Source organism: Theropithecus gelada, chromosome 9 (genome assembly GCF_003255815.1).
Source record: "Theropithecus gelada isolate Dixy chromosome 9, Tgel_1.0, whole genome shotgun sequence".
NCBI lineage: Eukaryota > Metazoa > Chordata > Mammalia > Primates > Cercopithecidae > Theropithecus > Theropithecus gelada.
In genome coordinates, this window is record NC_037677.1 from 93,021,613 (window position 1) to 93,035,448 (window position 13,836).

Sequence of the window (13,836 nt, forward strand, 5' to 3'; positions counted from 1 at the left end):
ACACCAAAATAAAAAACCAGGTTTCCTGGCTTCCAAAACAATCTTCTCTTCCCTACACCATGCTAACTCTTACTGCAGAGATAGCAAAGTTTATCCTAAATGGGCTTTGGCGACTAGCCTAAATATTAAATGTGAACTAAATTGAACATGGACACAAACAATGGTCACCAAGTCCCAGAACGGATTGTGTGAGCCCTTTGAGACATTCATCCAGTGTTGTTTCGGATAAATCTCTATTTCAATCTTTTCCTATACGTTAGTTATTGAAAAACAATAGACAACCACAAAAACAAGTTGGCTCAAGGAACACAAAGTTCCTTGAGCCCAGTCACAAAGGGCCCTCATGACTGGACCTCATGCCAAACAACTCATTACAAAAACAGCTAGGGTTCCAGACTGCACCAAAGCTTCGAGACCTCTCCTTGTCTACATGGATGAGTGGCTGACTGTGGAGCCCAGGCTGTTGCTTCCCAATCTGGTGGTGAATCCTCCATAGTCTGGTGAGTGTAAATATGTATGTATATTATACATATATCTTTTTCCTTCTCCCTTCCCATTGCAATTTGCTTATTATATCATTTGCTTATATCTGCATTGCCATTTACATGGGATAAAGCTTGTTTACCCTTAAAGGTATTGTGTGTGTGTCTTCTCCCCGTGCGTGTTTCCCACACAGAACACCTACGAACCTATTTTTTATGATTTTTATGAGAAAATGAATTCCAAGTTGTGCCTCAGAATTCAGAATATATCTTTCAACCTCCTACTCATCCCCTCACCACCCTGGTGAACACAGTATCTGGCCAGCAGGAATGAATGAAGAAGACCATTTTATGTTCTTAATAACTTGCTTGGAAATGAACAGAGCACAATTTATCAAACCAAAGCAAATATTTATACAGGCAGATCCCTCAAAATTGAGGATTAATGTTTAGGAAGAATTTTTCAGAATTATCCAAATTAACTGCTTGTCTTTCTCAGAAATAAATCTGTTACTAATGCTTCCTCCACCAACCAGCTGCAAAACCACACACTATTCTTTGAAGGAGGAACACAGAAAACCAGCTTACTTCCTGGGGCATATGGGATAGGGATCTAAAAATCCTAGTGATATGGGAATGACTAGAACCCTTTTTTTTTTTTTTTTTTTTTGTAACAACAAAGCTAAAAGGGAGTGTGTAACTTAGCTTAACTTGTAAAAAATATTCATGGAAGTCATCTATATATTACCACTTTGTGTAATTAAGGCAGAGCATTAGAGACTGTTCACATCGTTAAATATGTCCAGTTAAATTATTAGATTACAACACCAACCTCTTGTTCATAGTCTCTCAGTCTTCAGCTGGGCACAGTGGCTCACGCCTGTAATGTCAGCACTTTGGGATGCCGAGATGGGTGGATCACTTCAGGTCAGGAGTTCGAGACCAGCCTGGCCAACATGGTGAAACCCCGTCTCTACTAAAAATAGAAAAATTAGCTAGGCGTGGTGGTAAGTGCCTGTAATTCCAGCTACTCGGGAGGCTGAGGCAGGAGAATCACTGGAACCCAAGAGGTGGAAATTGCAGTAAGCCAAGATGGTACCACTGCACTCCAGCCTAGGTGACAAGAGCAAAACTCTGTCTCAAAAAAAAAAAATAGTCTCTCAGTCTTCATACTTTGTTGCTTATATAGTTGGATTATCTGCTCCTAGGTTTTAATATAAGATGAAATAAAAGTGCTAGCCTAGGAACTGGAGGCCAACTTACCTTAGGGGCAAAGGCAATGGTGGTGAATATACCCAACAGCTTCACTTTCTATGGAGCCAGCTTGTAAAATCTTGGGCAAGGATGGTGGCAGCAGAGCTGTCTGCCTAAGCATATGTAGAAAACTTTTAAATGGTTTCTTTGAACCCTAGCTTGTAGTGTCGTTTCTGATCCTCATTGTATTGGAAATCCATGGTTTTGTTACATAATGTATTCCTAAAAATGTGTACACATGTGTTGAGTATGTGGAAGTTGAATATATTTATGTTATAAATGAGCAGTTCTGTTTCTGGAAAATGAAAATTTTCACCTCATCATTATAGACATTCTTTGATAAGACAGTCCCAGTGTTTCATCCAAATTCTTTCATTTTCTTCTTTTACATATAACCAACCATCTTGGATGTTAAAGGAACAACCAGTGAGGGCTTAAGATTCTGCCGCTTTTGACTTGGCACTCCTGATCGGTTCCATCCATGTCTCAAGTGTATCACATTCATGAGACACAGGCTTCTCATCAGCAATTTCAATTTTATGTTTTCTACTTATTTTTATATAAGAATACAATGCAACAAAATATTCATATATTGCACAAACAGTGATGTGCATACAAAGATGCTAACAACATTGGCTGGTAATAGGCTTTACCATGTTACAATCTAAATGCTTGTTCATAAGAGAATGTACAAAATTCTAAATTTGGCATCCAAAAGGGGGCTTACAGTTACTGAATATTTTTCCCAGCCCTATTTTTAAAATGTCACTTTATCCAAAAGGGGGCTTACAGTTACTGAATATTTTTCCCAGCCCTATTTTTAAAATACCACTTTAATCAAATTCAAATTTGCCTACGATGGAGCCTGTCTATAAGTAACAGTAAGGGCAAGCATACCAACATCGAAATTCTTCTTCTTCTTATCTCATGTGCCTCTATTTCTCCAAAATAAGTGACAAGGAGCGTAAAAGGACCACTGAGGGAACATTTGCAGAATGCTACTAAGTGCCAGGCCCTGTGCAATTATAGTATAATTAATTACTATAAACACTCTCGTGATGGACATGGCCAATAGTGTATTTTATGTCAAAAAACAAAAACAAAACCCAAGACTCCAGAAGCTGTTAAGAGTCCTTGTTTCAGTACTCTTCAGTAAGAGTCCTTATTTGCAGGACTGAGGAATGAAATTGAGAAAGAACCTTTAATCATTAGAAAAGGACCTAATAAAACTGTACTTAAATGGATCATTAATGTGGATTTTTAAATTTTGTGTGGGATAGAGAATAACCCCATGGGAAACAAACACATTTTGAATATTTTTTAAAGGAATAGTTCTGATTCTAATTTTACTGTATGTTTAGGCATCATTAAGGACCTCCGATTTGAAGGTAGATGTATGTGCCAGGGACTCCAAATTCATGATATATGTTAAGGCTCCACATTCTATGCAAAAATGGATTTACCAAGCGTGATGGTAATAATAAGTATGTAAAAAATAGATAACTACAGTGGTACTTTGGTATCCATGGAGATTGGTTCCAGGATCCCCCAATATCAAAATCCACAAATGCTCAAGTCCCGTATATAAAATGGCATAGTATTTGCATATAACCTACACACATCCTCCTGTATGCTTTAAATCATTTCTAGATTTCTTTTAATATCTAATATAATGCCTACACATCACTTCATTTACATGAATTCAACATAGTTCTTGGCATGCAGCAAATTCAAGTTTTGCTTTTTGAAACTTTGTAGATTGTTTTTCAAATATTTTTGATCCAAGGTTGGTTGAATCCACGGACACAGAACCCATGGATTTGAAAGGTTGACTGTATTTCTATTTTAGGTTTGTTTTTCCTCCTCAGAACCCTCAACAAAGAAAAAGTCAAAGGTCCTCCTCTCTCTCTTTATGACCAGAACTAAAACCTATAAAGGAAACAGAGCACTAAGTGGGGTCCTGGGAATCCCCAGCTTCTGGTTTCCAACCACTTCTAGATGTTCTCTGGAAACATAACTGTGTTGAAACCAGAGTGAAGTATAAATTCCCAAATTGAAAAGAAAACAAACAAATTTGGTAGTCTTATCCCTGGGAGATATGGAAGATGGAAAATTCTGCAAGACCAGTAGGCACTGATGAATTTCTACATCTGGGCATTTCTTGAGGGAGAGAGGAGCTGGCTATTTGGAGATAGAAAATGTGGTGACCTAGAACGAGCAGGCCCAGTCTAGACTAACTGTTTAACCAACTGAGTAGTCTTGGTTCCAGACTTCTGTGGAACCTCAGACTTGCCTTCTGTATAAGAGGAGTTTGTACTAATCACTGTCTAGTCTTTTTCAATTTGTTGTGTGTGACCAGCCCTAGCACTTAAATACCCTGCTGAATATACAGAAAAGTAGAAGAATTATTTTAAAATTAGGTCACTTATCTTCTTACTTGAATACTACAAATCTTACATTATAACCTCTTCTAGAAATGAGGCTGAACTAGCAAATACATAAAGACTAATATAAGTGCATTTCAGTAAAATCACTGGTAAAGTACATTTATGATCATTCTTTTTAGGCTTCTGATTTAGCAAATTAGAGGTAAGTATTTCAATTAAGTCTTCATCCTTTTTAAGTATATGGTTCAATATACTTGGTGATGGTGAATAAAGCCCTTAGTTTTTCACTTCTTCATGCCTTAATAAAGTCTTCAAGGCAAGCCCAAACCAGCAGGGCTGCAATATTGTCAGCAACGAGACTGATCTTAAGGTCAACAGTCATGCCGTAAAACTCAACATGAAGACATCATTAACAGGCTGAAGACTGTGAATCTTAAAAGTCCTGAAGTAGGCAGGTTTTAGGAGGTGGAATCAGCGTCCTCTGGGTGGAACAGGTGGAGGAGGATGGAAGGTCTCCCTGGTCGGAGGCCTGAAATGAAAGATAAAGCAACTCTATTTAAAAACTAATTTGATTAAATAGTTCTTAGGAATGCACAGTTTGTTGCAAACTTGGTATACTATGCAAAGGACACAATCCTCAATTAATGAGACAGGACACACATATGAATGTCTGAGTGACACACATGCTAGCTGTGGCTTGCAATCCTGGCGGCACATTAGAAACACCAGTGGAGCTTTTAAAAATACCAGTTCCAAGGATCCATCCAGACCCATTGCATTCTAAGCTCTAGAGGATAGGACTCAAGCTGCAAAGCTTTTGAATAGTTTCCCTCCCCAACCAGTTGTACTCACTAACCCTTTCATTATCTGATACTTTGCCATCTTGGGGCCTTGCTGACCCTGGAGAGACTGCCCCTCCCAGGATAAGCTAATTCCTAGAAACAGGAAACAAGCTACCTGCCTTCCAGTGCTAAACAGGCCTTTCATATGTAAACCAACCAGTCCAGATGCATGCCCCAACCACCTCCTCTATGGGGCTTTCACACTCTACTTTACCGGGCCACCATCCACTTGCCCTTATCACCCTAGGGCCAGTTACCAGACGATGAGGGTCAGCCCTTAATGCCTCAGAGCCAATGAAATTATTCAAACTAGCCAATTCTAAATCTTACCCAGCCTCACCCATGGAAACCACAATAAAAGCTCTTGTCCACATTTTCCCCTGCTCCTCTGCCTCCTTACTGGCCCTGATCCTTCCCCATGTAGCCCCCTATGGGGTGATGTACCCCTCTTTTGGGATCTGTGAGTATATCAAACTATCTCTTCAATGGCAGTTGTCTCCTGAGCTGTTGACTTTGCCATACCTAAATAATAATGAAACCTAGATTTTAAAACACCACCAATTCTAATAGCCACGCAGGAGACACACTGTAGTAGGGAGATCTGTTGAGAGAGGAATTGGAATTTCCAAAGCCTGCTTCTCACGACTGCTTCCTCATGGGATAACTGTTATCCAAACTCTGCATCTGCCTTCCTAGAAACTTCCCTCCATGTTACTCTGTATGGTTTTTGAACAGTCTTAAATGACGTTCCAGGTAGACTAGGGTGAGTCTATTTACAGACAGGTTCAAGGATTACAGATGGCATTTCCACGTGTGTGCTGTAAAACCAATATTTAATTCCCTTGGAAGCAAGTCAAAAAGAAAAAGAGCTTTGTTAGGTGCTATAATTGAACTGTGCTACCCTGGAGTTGCATACTTGAGGATTGATCGAATCAATGAGTAAATATGTACTAAATGTCTCTTGAATGCAAGGTTTGTGTAGGTCAAGGAAATGACAACAGAGTTGGGAAAAGAGGGGCTGCCTCAGGAGCAAAAGAGGGAGGCAGTAGCAGAAAATAAGAATCACAGACAACCTTGGGAGGTCCCGCCCTAGTCCCAGGATTAGATGGCTTTGTCTGGTTGTCACTGAGTGACTGAGCTTCATACCATGAAAACAAAAGGATGGTCTCCTTCTGTCTCTTCAGCCTGCCCTGTGAGCTTGGGGTTATAGGAGAAAGCCAAAGGACACGATACCACTTTTACCTGAGCAAATTTAGCCTGCCTGCCTCTCTACCATCTTTCTTACACTCTTTCTTTCTTTCAACAAACATTAATTTACTTTATATCTACTTCTGGGTATGGGATATAACAGCAAGTAAAGTGGTCATGGATTAGGCCCTCAAGATGTTACAAGTGTGTGGATGAGACGGACAATAGGCAAAAATCAGGAAACTCTACAGAGTGTTTTGATGGGGGAGATTCAGAACCTATAGGAACATATAGCATAGACATTTATGCATACATCTCTGTGTGTGCAAGTTCAGCGCCTCTGAAATTGTTTTCTCATCTGCCAAACAGAGGTACTGATCCCTACGTTGGAGTACCATGTGAGGCTTGGAGATGACAGTAGGAAAGTAGGTAGCAGTTTGTGGCTTAGAGTAGGCACTCAGCAAGTAAAGCTAATAATATAATAATGATGATTAAAGATCTACTCTGAAATCTGTTCCCCAGTTATGCCTCATGAGCCTTACATTTTATCTTCCACCACAAAGACAGCCATGATTTCCTCCCAGCCCCTCTTCCTCTTTCTGCTGCCACACTCTGCAGTTGGAGTGAGCCTATGGGCATACCCTCTCTAGGTTTCATTCTGAGGAACAACTCCAGCTAAAGATTGGAAGCTACATCTCAAGGAAACTTATTCATAATTTTAGACCTGTAATTATAGTGTTTGTTTGTTTGTTTTGAGACATGGTCTCACTCTGTCGTCAGGCTGGAGTGCAATGACGCAATCACAGCTTACTAGAGCCTCAACCTCCCAGGCTCAAGCAGTCTGCCCACCTCAGCCTCTCAAGTACCTGAGACTACAGGCACACACCACCACACCCAGCTAATTTTTTTTTTTTTTTTTTTGTAGAGATGGGGTTTTGCCGTGTTGCCCAGGCTGGTCTCAAACTCCTGAGCTCAAGGGATCCACTTGCCTTGGCCTCCCAAAGTGCTGGGATTACAGGCATGAGCCACTGTGCCTGGCCAGGAGTGTGAAGTTCCTTTCACTCATCTATAACCCACCTGTATATGGTGGTAGATGACTTGATGGCTACTTTTTTAGGAGCTCCGGAAGTCCAACCCAAATAATACCAATCTATCCTTCCATCCATTCACTTAACACAGTGAATATCTTTTAAGTTCCTAGTATGTGCCAGTTACTCTGCCAGGCACTAGGGATAGGAGAAAAAAAATTAAAAATCAAAAGTAGTGTCTCACAGGTTCACCATTCATTGAGGAGACACATCTACACAAGGGTTGCAACAGGGAGTGTATTATTAGAGTATAGAATATAATAGGAATGCTTGGGAAACCAAAAGAAGATTCACTCTGCATGGGAACATTAGAGAGGGCTTCACAGAGGAGGTGATGTTTGAACTGAGTCTTAAAGGATGTATAGGAATTTTCTAAGCAGAAAGTAGAAGGGAGGAGGAAGACAGCATTCCAGGCAAAAGCAACAGATTGGGCAAAGAAACAGTACAGAGTGGCAGAGCATTGGTGAATACAGGAGAGGGGTAGGACTTGAGCTAGGCAGAACCAAAGAATGCTGAAATACACAGAATTAAATGTGAAGGCTTGTATGCCAGGCAATGGCATCATCAGCTATTCCTGTTCTAGAAAGGGCACTCTGACTGCAATGTGGAGGAGGGAGTGATTGGAGGAAGGGAGGTAAGTGTGGGCCTTCAAGAATGAACTTAGGTGCTAGCAGATGGAAAAGAGGGTGGATCTAACAGCGGAAAGAGCAGCAGAATGGACAGAGCCTGAAGACACACTGGATATGAGAGCTGTGAGGGGGGCAGGGATCAAGGATGACTCCCAGGTTTGGGGCTTAGGGAAGGGAGAGAATGGTCCCACTATCTCAGGCTGGGAACTCATGAGAAGAAGGCAGTTTGGGGTAGAGAATGGTAGGTGCGTCGATGAGTTCAGTTTTGCACAGGCTATGTTTGAGATACTGGTGGGGTCCCTGAGTGAAGATCCCCTGTCAACTGTAGGAAAGAGAAGGCTGAGATGGAGATGGAGACTTGGGGTCTTTGTCTGCTGGTGGCAGTTCAAGCTGTGGGACAGCATGTAGAGTGAACAGAAGCATGGACCAGAACTGGGATGGAGTGGGATGGAGGCTGTACCACCAGTGCTGTTTGGTTTGGGCCAGGGGTTAGCGGGGAGGTTAGAACACAGGCAGAGAAGAGGTGCTGATTCCCAGATCTGACAGTGGAGTCTAGGACACCAACGCCAGCCTTCAATCCTGTCTGTAAGCAGGTCAAGCATTGAAGCCATTCTGGAGAGAGACCCATTTTATTATCTGCTCAAATATCTCCTTATTTTATTGTGAAAATTGCGTACTCACACATCTTTTTTCACACCAAAAATGCACCCAAACCCTAAGTTCTATCAATTACAAACTGCTTTGTAAACATTATTTCTTTAGCAAAAAATGTTTTCCTCCTTTTCTCTCCCCATCTCTATCATAACATGCTTCCAGACTCCCCAAACAACTCAACCACCATCTCTGTTTACAAATTTATATGCTTCCTAGTTTCTATCCTTTAATTTTTGGAACCTGTTTCCCTGGTTGTTTTCTCTTTCTCTTCTGTTAACAAAATCCCACCGAAATTTTATAGCTAAAGTTTCAAACTTGACAACTCTTTTATCTTGGTACATTTAGACAACTGCCTTCAAAGTCCTCAACCTTCTGGAATAAAAGGCCTTGGATCTTGAACCTCCTCCTCTAATACTTAGACTTTCTTGGATAGGTATAAAACAATGCCTATGAGATGAAGTCTGGTAGGTTTGCCACACAGAGCAAGTCTCAACCCAATCTCAAGCCCCAGTTTCTACATCTGCAAAATGGGATAACACTAAATACCTACCTCTTAGGATTGTGGAGAGAATTAAACAGGATAATGCATTTAGTATGTTTAATAGAATACCTGCCACATAGTAAGTTTCAATAAATAACAGCATTTATCACCATCACTGCTCTTGGTAAGCCCTCCAATCACCAACTATGTAATAATTTTCAAGCAACAGAGCACAATGCAAATTCAGGTGATGGGACTAGATTGCTGCTAAGCTTCCTTCCAGGACTAATATTCTAATCCATGCCCTCCAGTCTACACCAGGGAGGCGTGCCCGGTGGATGTGGCACAGCTTGGGCCTGGGTGATGTTTGAGTAGCAAGTGCCAACACACAAATGTTGCTGTGAGCACATGGGAAGGTGATAAATAGCAAAGGGAGAAATGGAAAGATCCTTAGCACAGAGCCAGCTTCTCTTTCCAGAAAACCAGAAGAAAGGCCTCCTTGTTGCACTTTCTCAACAAATTCCACTGATGAGCTTCATCTAAAAGTTTCAAAATGCAAAAACCAAACCAAAACCCTGGTTGAAGAAAAGCTTCCTCCTTCCTTATGCCCCATCAACACATGACCATTTTATTTTAAACATCAAAGAATTAACTCCTAAGACAGGCCTTGGCTTTTATTCCCAAGGGCTCCTTTCTGCATCTGTGGACTCACAGCTAGCTGTGACCACTTTTTCCATACTCCACAAGACCAGACCATAAAAAGGTTCCTACCAGAGGCCCAAGTATGATATAAACAAAGGCATACATCAGAGTCTAGTAAATTAGTCAAATTCTTTGGTCTAATGCTCATCTTCAAATCTCTAGATATTAACTCCTCTCTTGTATAAAATAAAAAATCACTTATATTGCTGAGTTCTTACTATAGGCCAAGAACTCAATGCTTATGACTCTGCAGAAAGTTCTGTTATTATCCCCATTTCATAGACAAAGAAATTGAGGCTGGGCATGGCGGCTCATGTCTGTAATCCCAGCACTTTGGGAGGCCGAGGCGAGCAGATCACCTGAGGTCAGGAGTTCGAGGCCAGCCTGGTCAACATGGTGAAACCCTGTCTCTATTAAAAATACAAAAATTAGCCGGGCATGGTGGCAGGTACCTGTAATCCCAGCTATTTGGGAGGCTGAGGCAGGAGAATCACTTGAACCCAGTAGGCAGAGGTTGCAGTGAACCAAGATCACACCACTGCACTCCAGCCTGGGTAATAGAGCAAGAATCTATCTCAAAAAAAAAAAAAAAAGGAAATTGAAATACATGAAAGTTAAAGTTAAATAGTTCTTGCAAGTTTGCAAACAGCTGCTGGAGACTTGACCCCAGGTAGGGGGGCTCTAGAATCAGGCTTCCCACCACCATACGATGTGGCCTGTCACCTGCATTTTCATTTCCAATTCCTTCATATTTTCTGTTCCCCAAAAGGCACTGTCCCTACAGTCCAGCCAAGGGAATTAGTTATTGGAGAGTTGAATTCTAGCCAAATGGATAAAAAGTATTTTAAAAGTTGACATTTTTCAATGTATTTCATTTATGAAACATTGCATTTGCTATTTAAAGTATTTGCAACTAAATAATGCATCACTTAATTAATGAAGGGTCCATATTAAAATATGTCCAATGGAGCAGGCATTTCAGTTAGCTCTGTGCTTATTCTTTTTTTTTTTTTTTTTTTTTTTTGAGACAGTCTCGCTCTGTTGCCCAGACTAGAGTGCAGTGTGGAGCATGATCTCAGCTCACTGTAACCTCTGCCTCCCGGGTTCAAGCGATTCTCCTGCCTAAGCCTCCCGAGTAGCTGGGACTATAGGTGTGTGCCATCATGCCCAGCTAATTTTTTGTATTTTAGTAGAGATGGAGTTTCACCATATTAGCCAGGATGGTCTCGATCTCCAGACCTTGTGATCCACCCGCCTTGGCCTCCCAAAGTGCTGGGATTACAGGTATGAGCCACTGCGCCCAGCTCTGTGCTTATTCTTTAGTCATCTTAGGTGTTTCCAAGTCCTATTCTCCCCTAGGATTCAGAGATAAGGGAAAAATTTCATATCAGTTTTGATGTTACCTCTGTGAGGCAGCTCTCGGAGGCACCCTGGGGGGTCTCTCAAGGGACATGGTGGGTGCCCCATCCACTTGTGGGGGACCTGGACTGCGGCTTCTGGTAACCTCAGGGACTTCATTATCCTACAGCAAACAAGATGAGAAAGAAAGGCGAAAACTACATTCAGCAACCAGCACAGCTGGACAACCATAACCCAAAAGCCCCTTGGTCCTCCTTAGGCTGGGGCTGAAGGTTGTTCGCAAACTGAAAATCAACCCAGCCATACCTGGCAGCTTTCCATTTCCTCCTGAAGTCACTGAGGATGACAGTCTGGCCCCAATGATCATTAATTGCCTGAATTCTAATTCCTTGCTACTCAAAGTGTGCCCTGTGGCTGGTCAGCATCAGCATCAGGTGGAAGCTTCTTAGAAATGCCCACCTAAGGACCCTTCTCAGAAGGCTTCAGAGTTGGCAGTGACCCATGTGGCCCCTCCTGCTTGTCCCAGCCACTGGTCCCTGGATCAAGCTAGACACATGTCCCAAATTGAGCCAACTTGGAATGGGGCCTCAACCTAAAGGAGCAACTTACTCCCTGCTCGGAGGCCTAGTGGACTCAGGGGACTGGAGAAGCAGAAGGCAGCAGTGTGAGGGGAAAGAAGCGGACGTATGCAGAGAAGCAGAGACCAAAGAACTTTTGGGCCTGGGACACACAGAACAGTGACCCCGGCTCCCTCTGGCAGGTCCTGCAGCTCCTAATCCAGCCCCGAAGGGTGGCCCCTAACCCTGGATCCCCTGAGACTCATCAGCTCCTTCCCACAGATGCCCCTTTTGGTTTCACTAGTAAGAGTGGATTTCCAGCTATTTCCTTCCTTCCTTTCTTTCCTTCTGTTCTATTTATTGAGGTGAAGTTAACATAAACGTAACCATTTTAAAGTGGACAATTCAGTGGCATTGAGTATATTTATAATGTTGTGCACCCTCTATCTAGTCTAGTCTTAAAACATTTTCATCACCCAAAAAGAAACCCTGTGTGATGGTGAATACTGACTGTCAACTTGATTGGATTGAAGGATGCAAAGTATTGATCCTGGGTGTGTCTGTGAGGGTGTTGCCAAAGGAGATTAACATTTGAGTCAGTGGGCTGGGGGAGGCAGACCCACCCTTCATCTGCGTGGGCACTATCTAGTCAGCTGCCAGTGATATAAAGCAGTCAGAACAATGTGAAAAGGAGAGACTGGCTTAGCCTCCCAGCCTACATCTTTCTCCCATGCTGCATGCTTCCTGCCCTCAAACACTGGACTCCAAGTTCTCCTGTTCTGAGGACTTGAACTGGCTTCCTTGCTCCTCGGCTTGCAGGCAGCCTATTTTGGGACTCTGTGATTGTGTGAGTTAATACTACTTAATAAACGCCACACACACACACACACACACACACACACACACATCCCTCTAGAGAACCCTGACTAATACCCCTGTCCCCATTAAGCAGTTTCTTCCCATTCCTCCTCCCTCCAGCCCTGGCAACCACCAATCTGCAAACTGTCTCTGTGGATTTGCCCACTCTGGCATTTCATATAAATGGAATCCTATAATATATGACCTTCTGTGTCTGGCTCCTTTCACCTGGGTTTCTATCTCTTGCGATGAAACGACCCCTAGGACAAGATAGGTGGGGTGGAGTCCCAGTTCTCACCTCATTGTCCCCTTCCATCCCGCTGCTCACACTGAGGAGGCTCCGGGTGCTGGAGCGATTACTCGTGCTACCTAAAGGGTAGAAAGAAAATCAGCCGGATTGAGGATTCTTTCAGGCTAAAATAAAATAGAGAACTCTAGCACTTACTTAGTTTTATTGATATAAATAATACATAAGCTGTAAGTATGGGGTTCTTCAAACTTTGGCCATCTTATACTTTTTGTTTTTTTAGAGACAAGGTCTTGCTGGAGTGCAGTGGCATGATCACAGCTCACGGTAGCCTCAAACTCCTGGACACAAACAATCCTCCTGCCTTAGCCCCCTAAGTAGCTGGGACTACAGGTGTGTGCCGCCACGCCTAGCCAATTTTCTTTCTTTCTTTTTTTTTTTTTTTTTTTTGTAGCAACAGGATCTCACTCTGTTGAGCAGGCTGGTCTTCAACTCTTGGGCTCAAGAGATCCTCCTGCCTCAGCCTCCCAAAGTGCTAGAATTACAAGTGTGAGCCACTATGTCCAGCCTTATACCATTTTATTAGAGTTCAGTTTTTCTTTCAGCATGAAAAAAATTTACTTTTTGATGACTAACTTTGGCATTACTGCTACCATTGACTGAGGGCTTTGAAAATGTGATTGCCATTTAACCCCTATGAAAATCATGTTTGATATTAGTGCTCCAAATTGAAGGACAAGACAGAAAAGGTGTTCTGATTTTCAGCTCTTCAGTGGTATTTCTAAAATCTGCAAACTAACTTTGTTGCTGCAGTTTTTTACTTAGGAATTCTAGCAAACGGGTATGTATCACCCATGCAGACATGCCTTGTAATAAGCGGCCAGACCCTTAGACACAAAACAAAATGCAAAGTACACACTCAAAAGTATAATTTTTTTCCCCCCAAAATTGAGTTTTGCTCTGTTACCCAGGCTGGAGCACAGTGGCACAATCTCAGCTCACTGCAACCTCCACCTCCCAGGTTCAAGCGATTCTCCTGCCTCAGCCTCCCAAATAGCTGGGACTATAGGCACATGCCACCGCGCCTGGCTAATTTTTGTATTTTTTT

The 13,836-nt window shown here is 42.3% G+C and overlaps 1 protein-coding gene across 2 annotated transcripts in view; it reads right to left on the minus strand.

Moving 5' to 3' along the window:
- Positions 1 to 3,514: 3,514 nt before the first annotated feature.
- The window catches only part of PIK3AP1 (phosphoinositide-3-kinase adaptor protein 1), a 127,167-nt gene continuing 116,845 nt past the window's right edge, over positions 3,515 to 13,836 (minus strand). For both annotated transcript variants that reach the window (XM_025396560.1, XM_025396561.1), the window contains 3 exons: positions 12,780 to 12,850; positions 11,111 to 11,229; positions 3,515 to 4,652 (listed from right to left, as the gene is read on the minus strand). In XM_025396560.1, the coding sequence (XP_025252345.1) occupies positions 4,595 to 4,652; positions 11,111 to 11,229; positions 12,780 to 12,850 (248 nt within the window). In that variant the 3' untranslated portion in view covers positions 3,515 to 4,594. The remainder of the gene's footprint in view (positions 4,653 to 11,110; positions 11,230 to 12,779; positions 12,851 to 13,836) is intronic.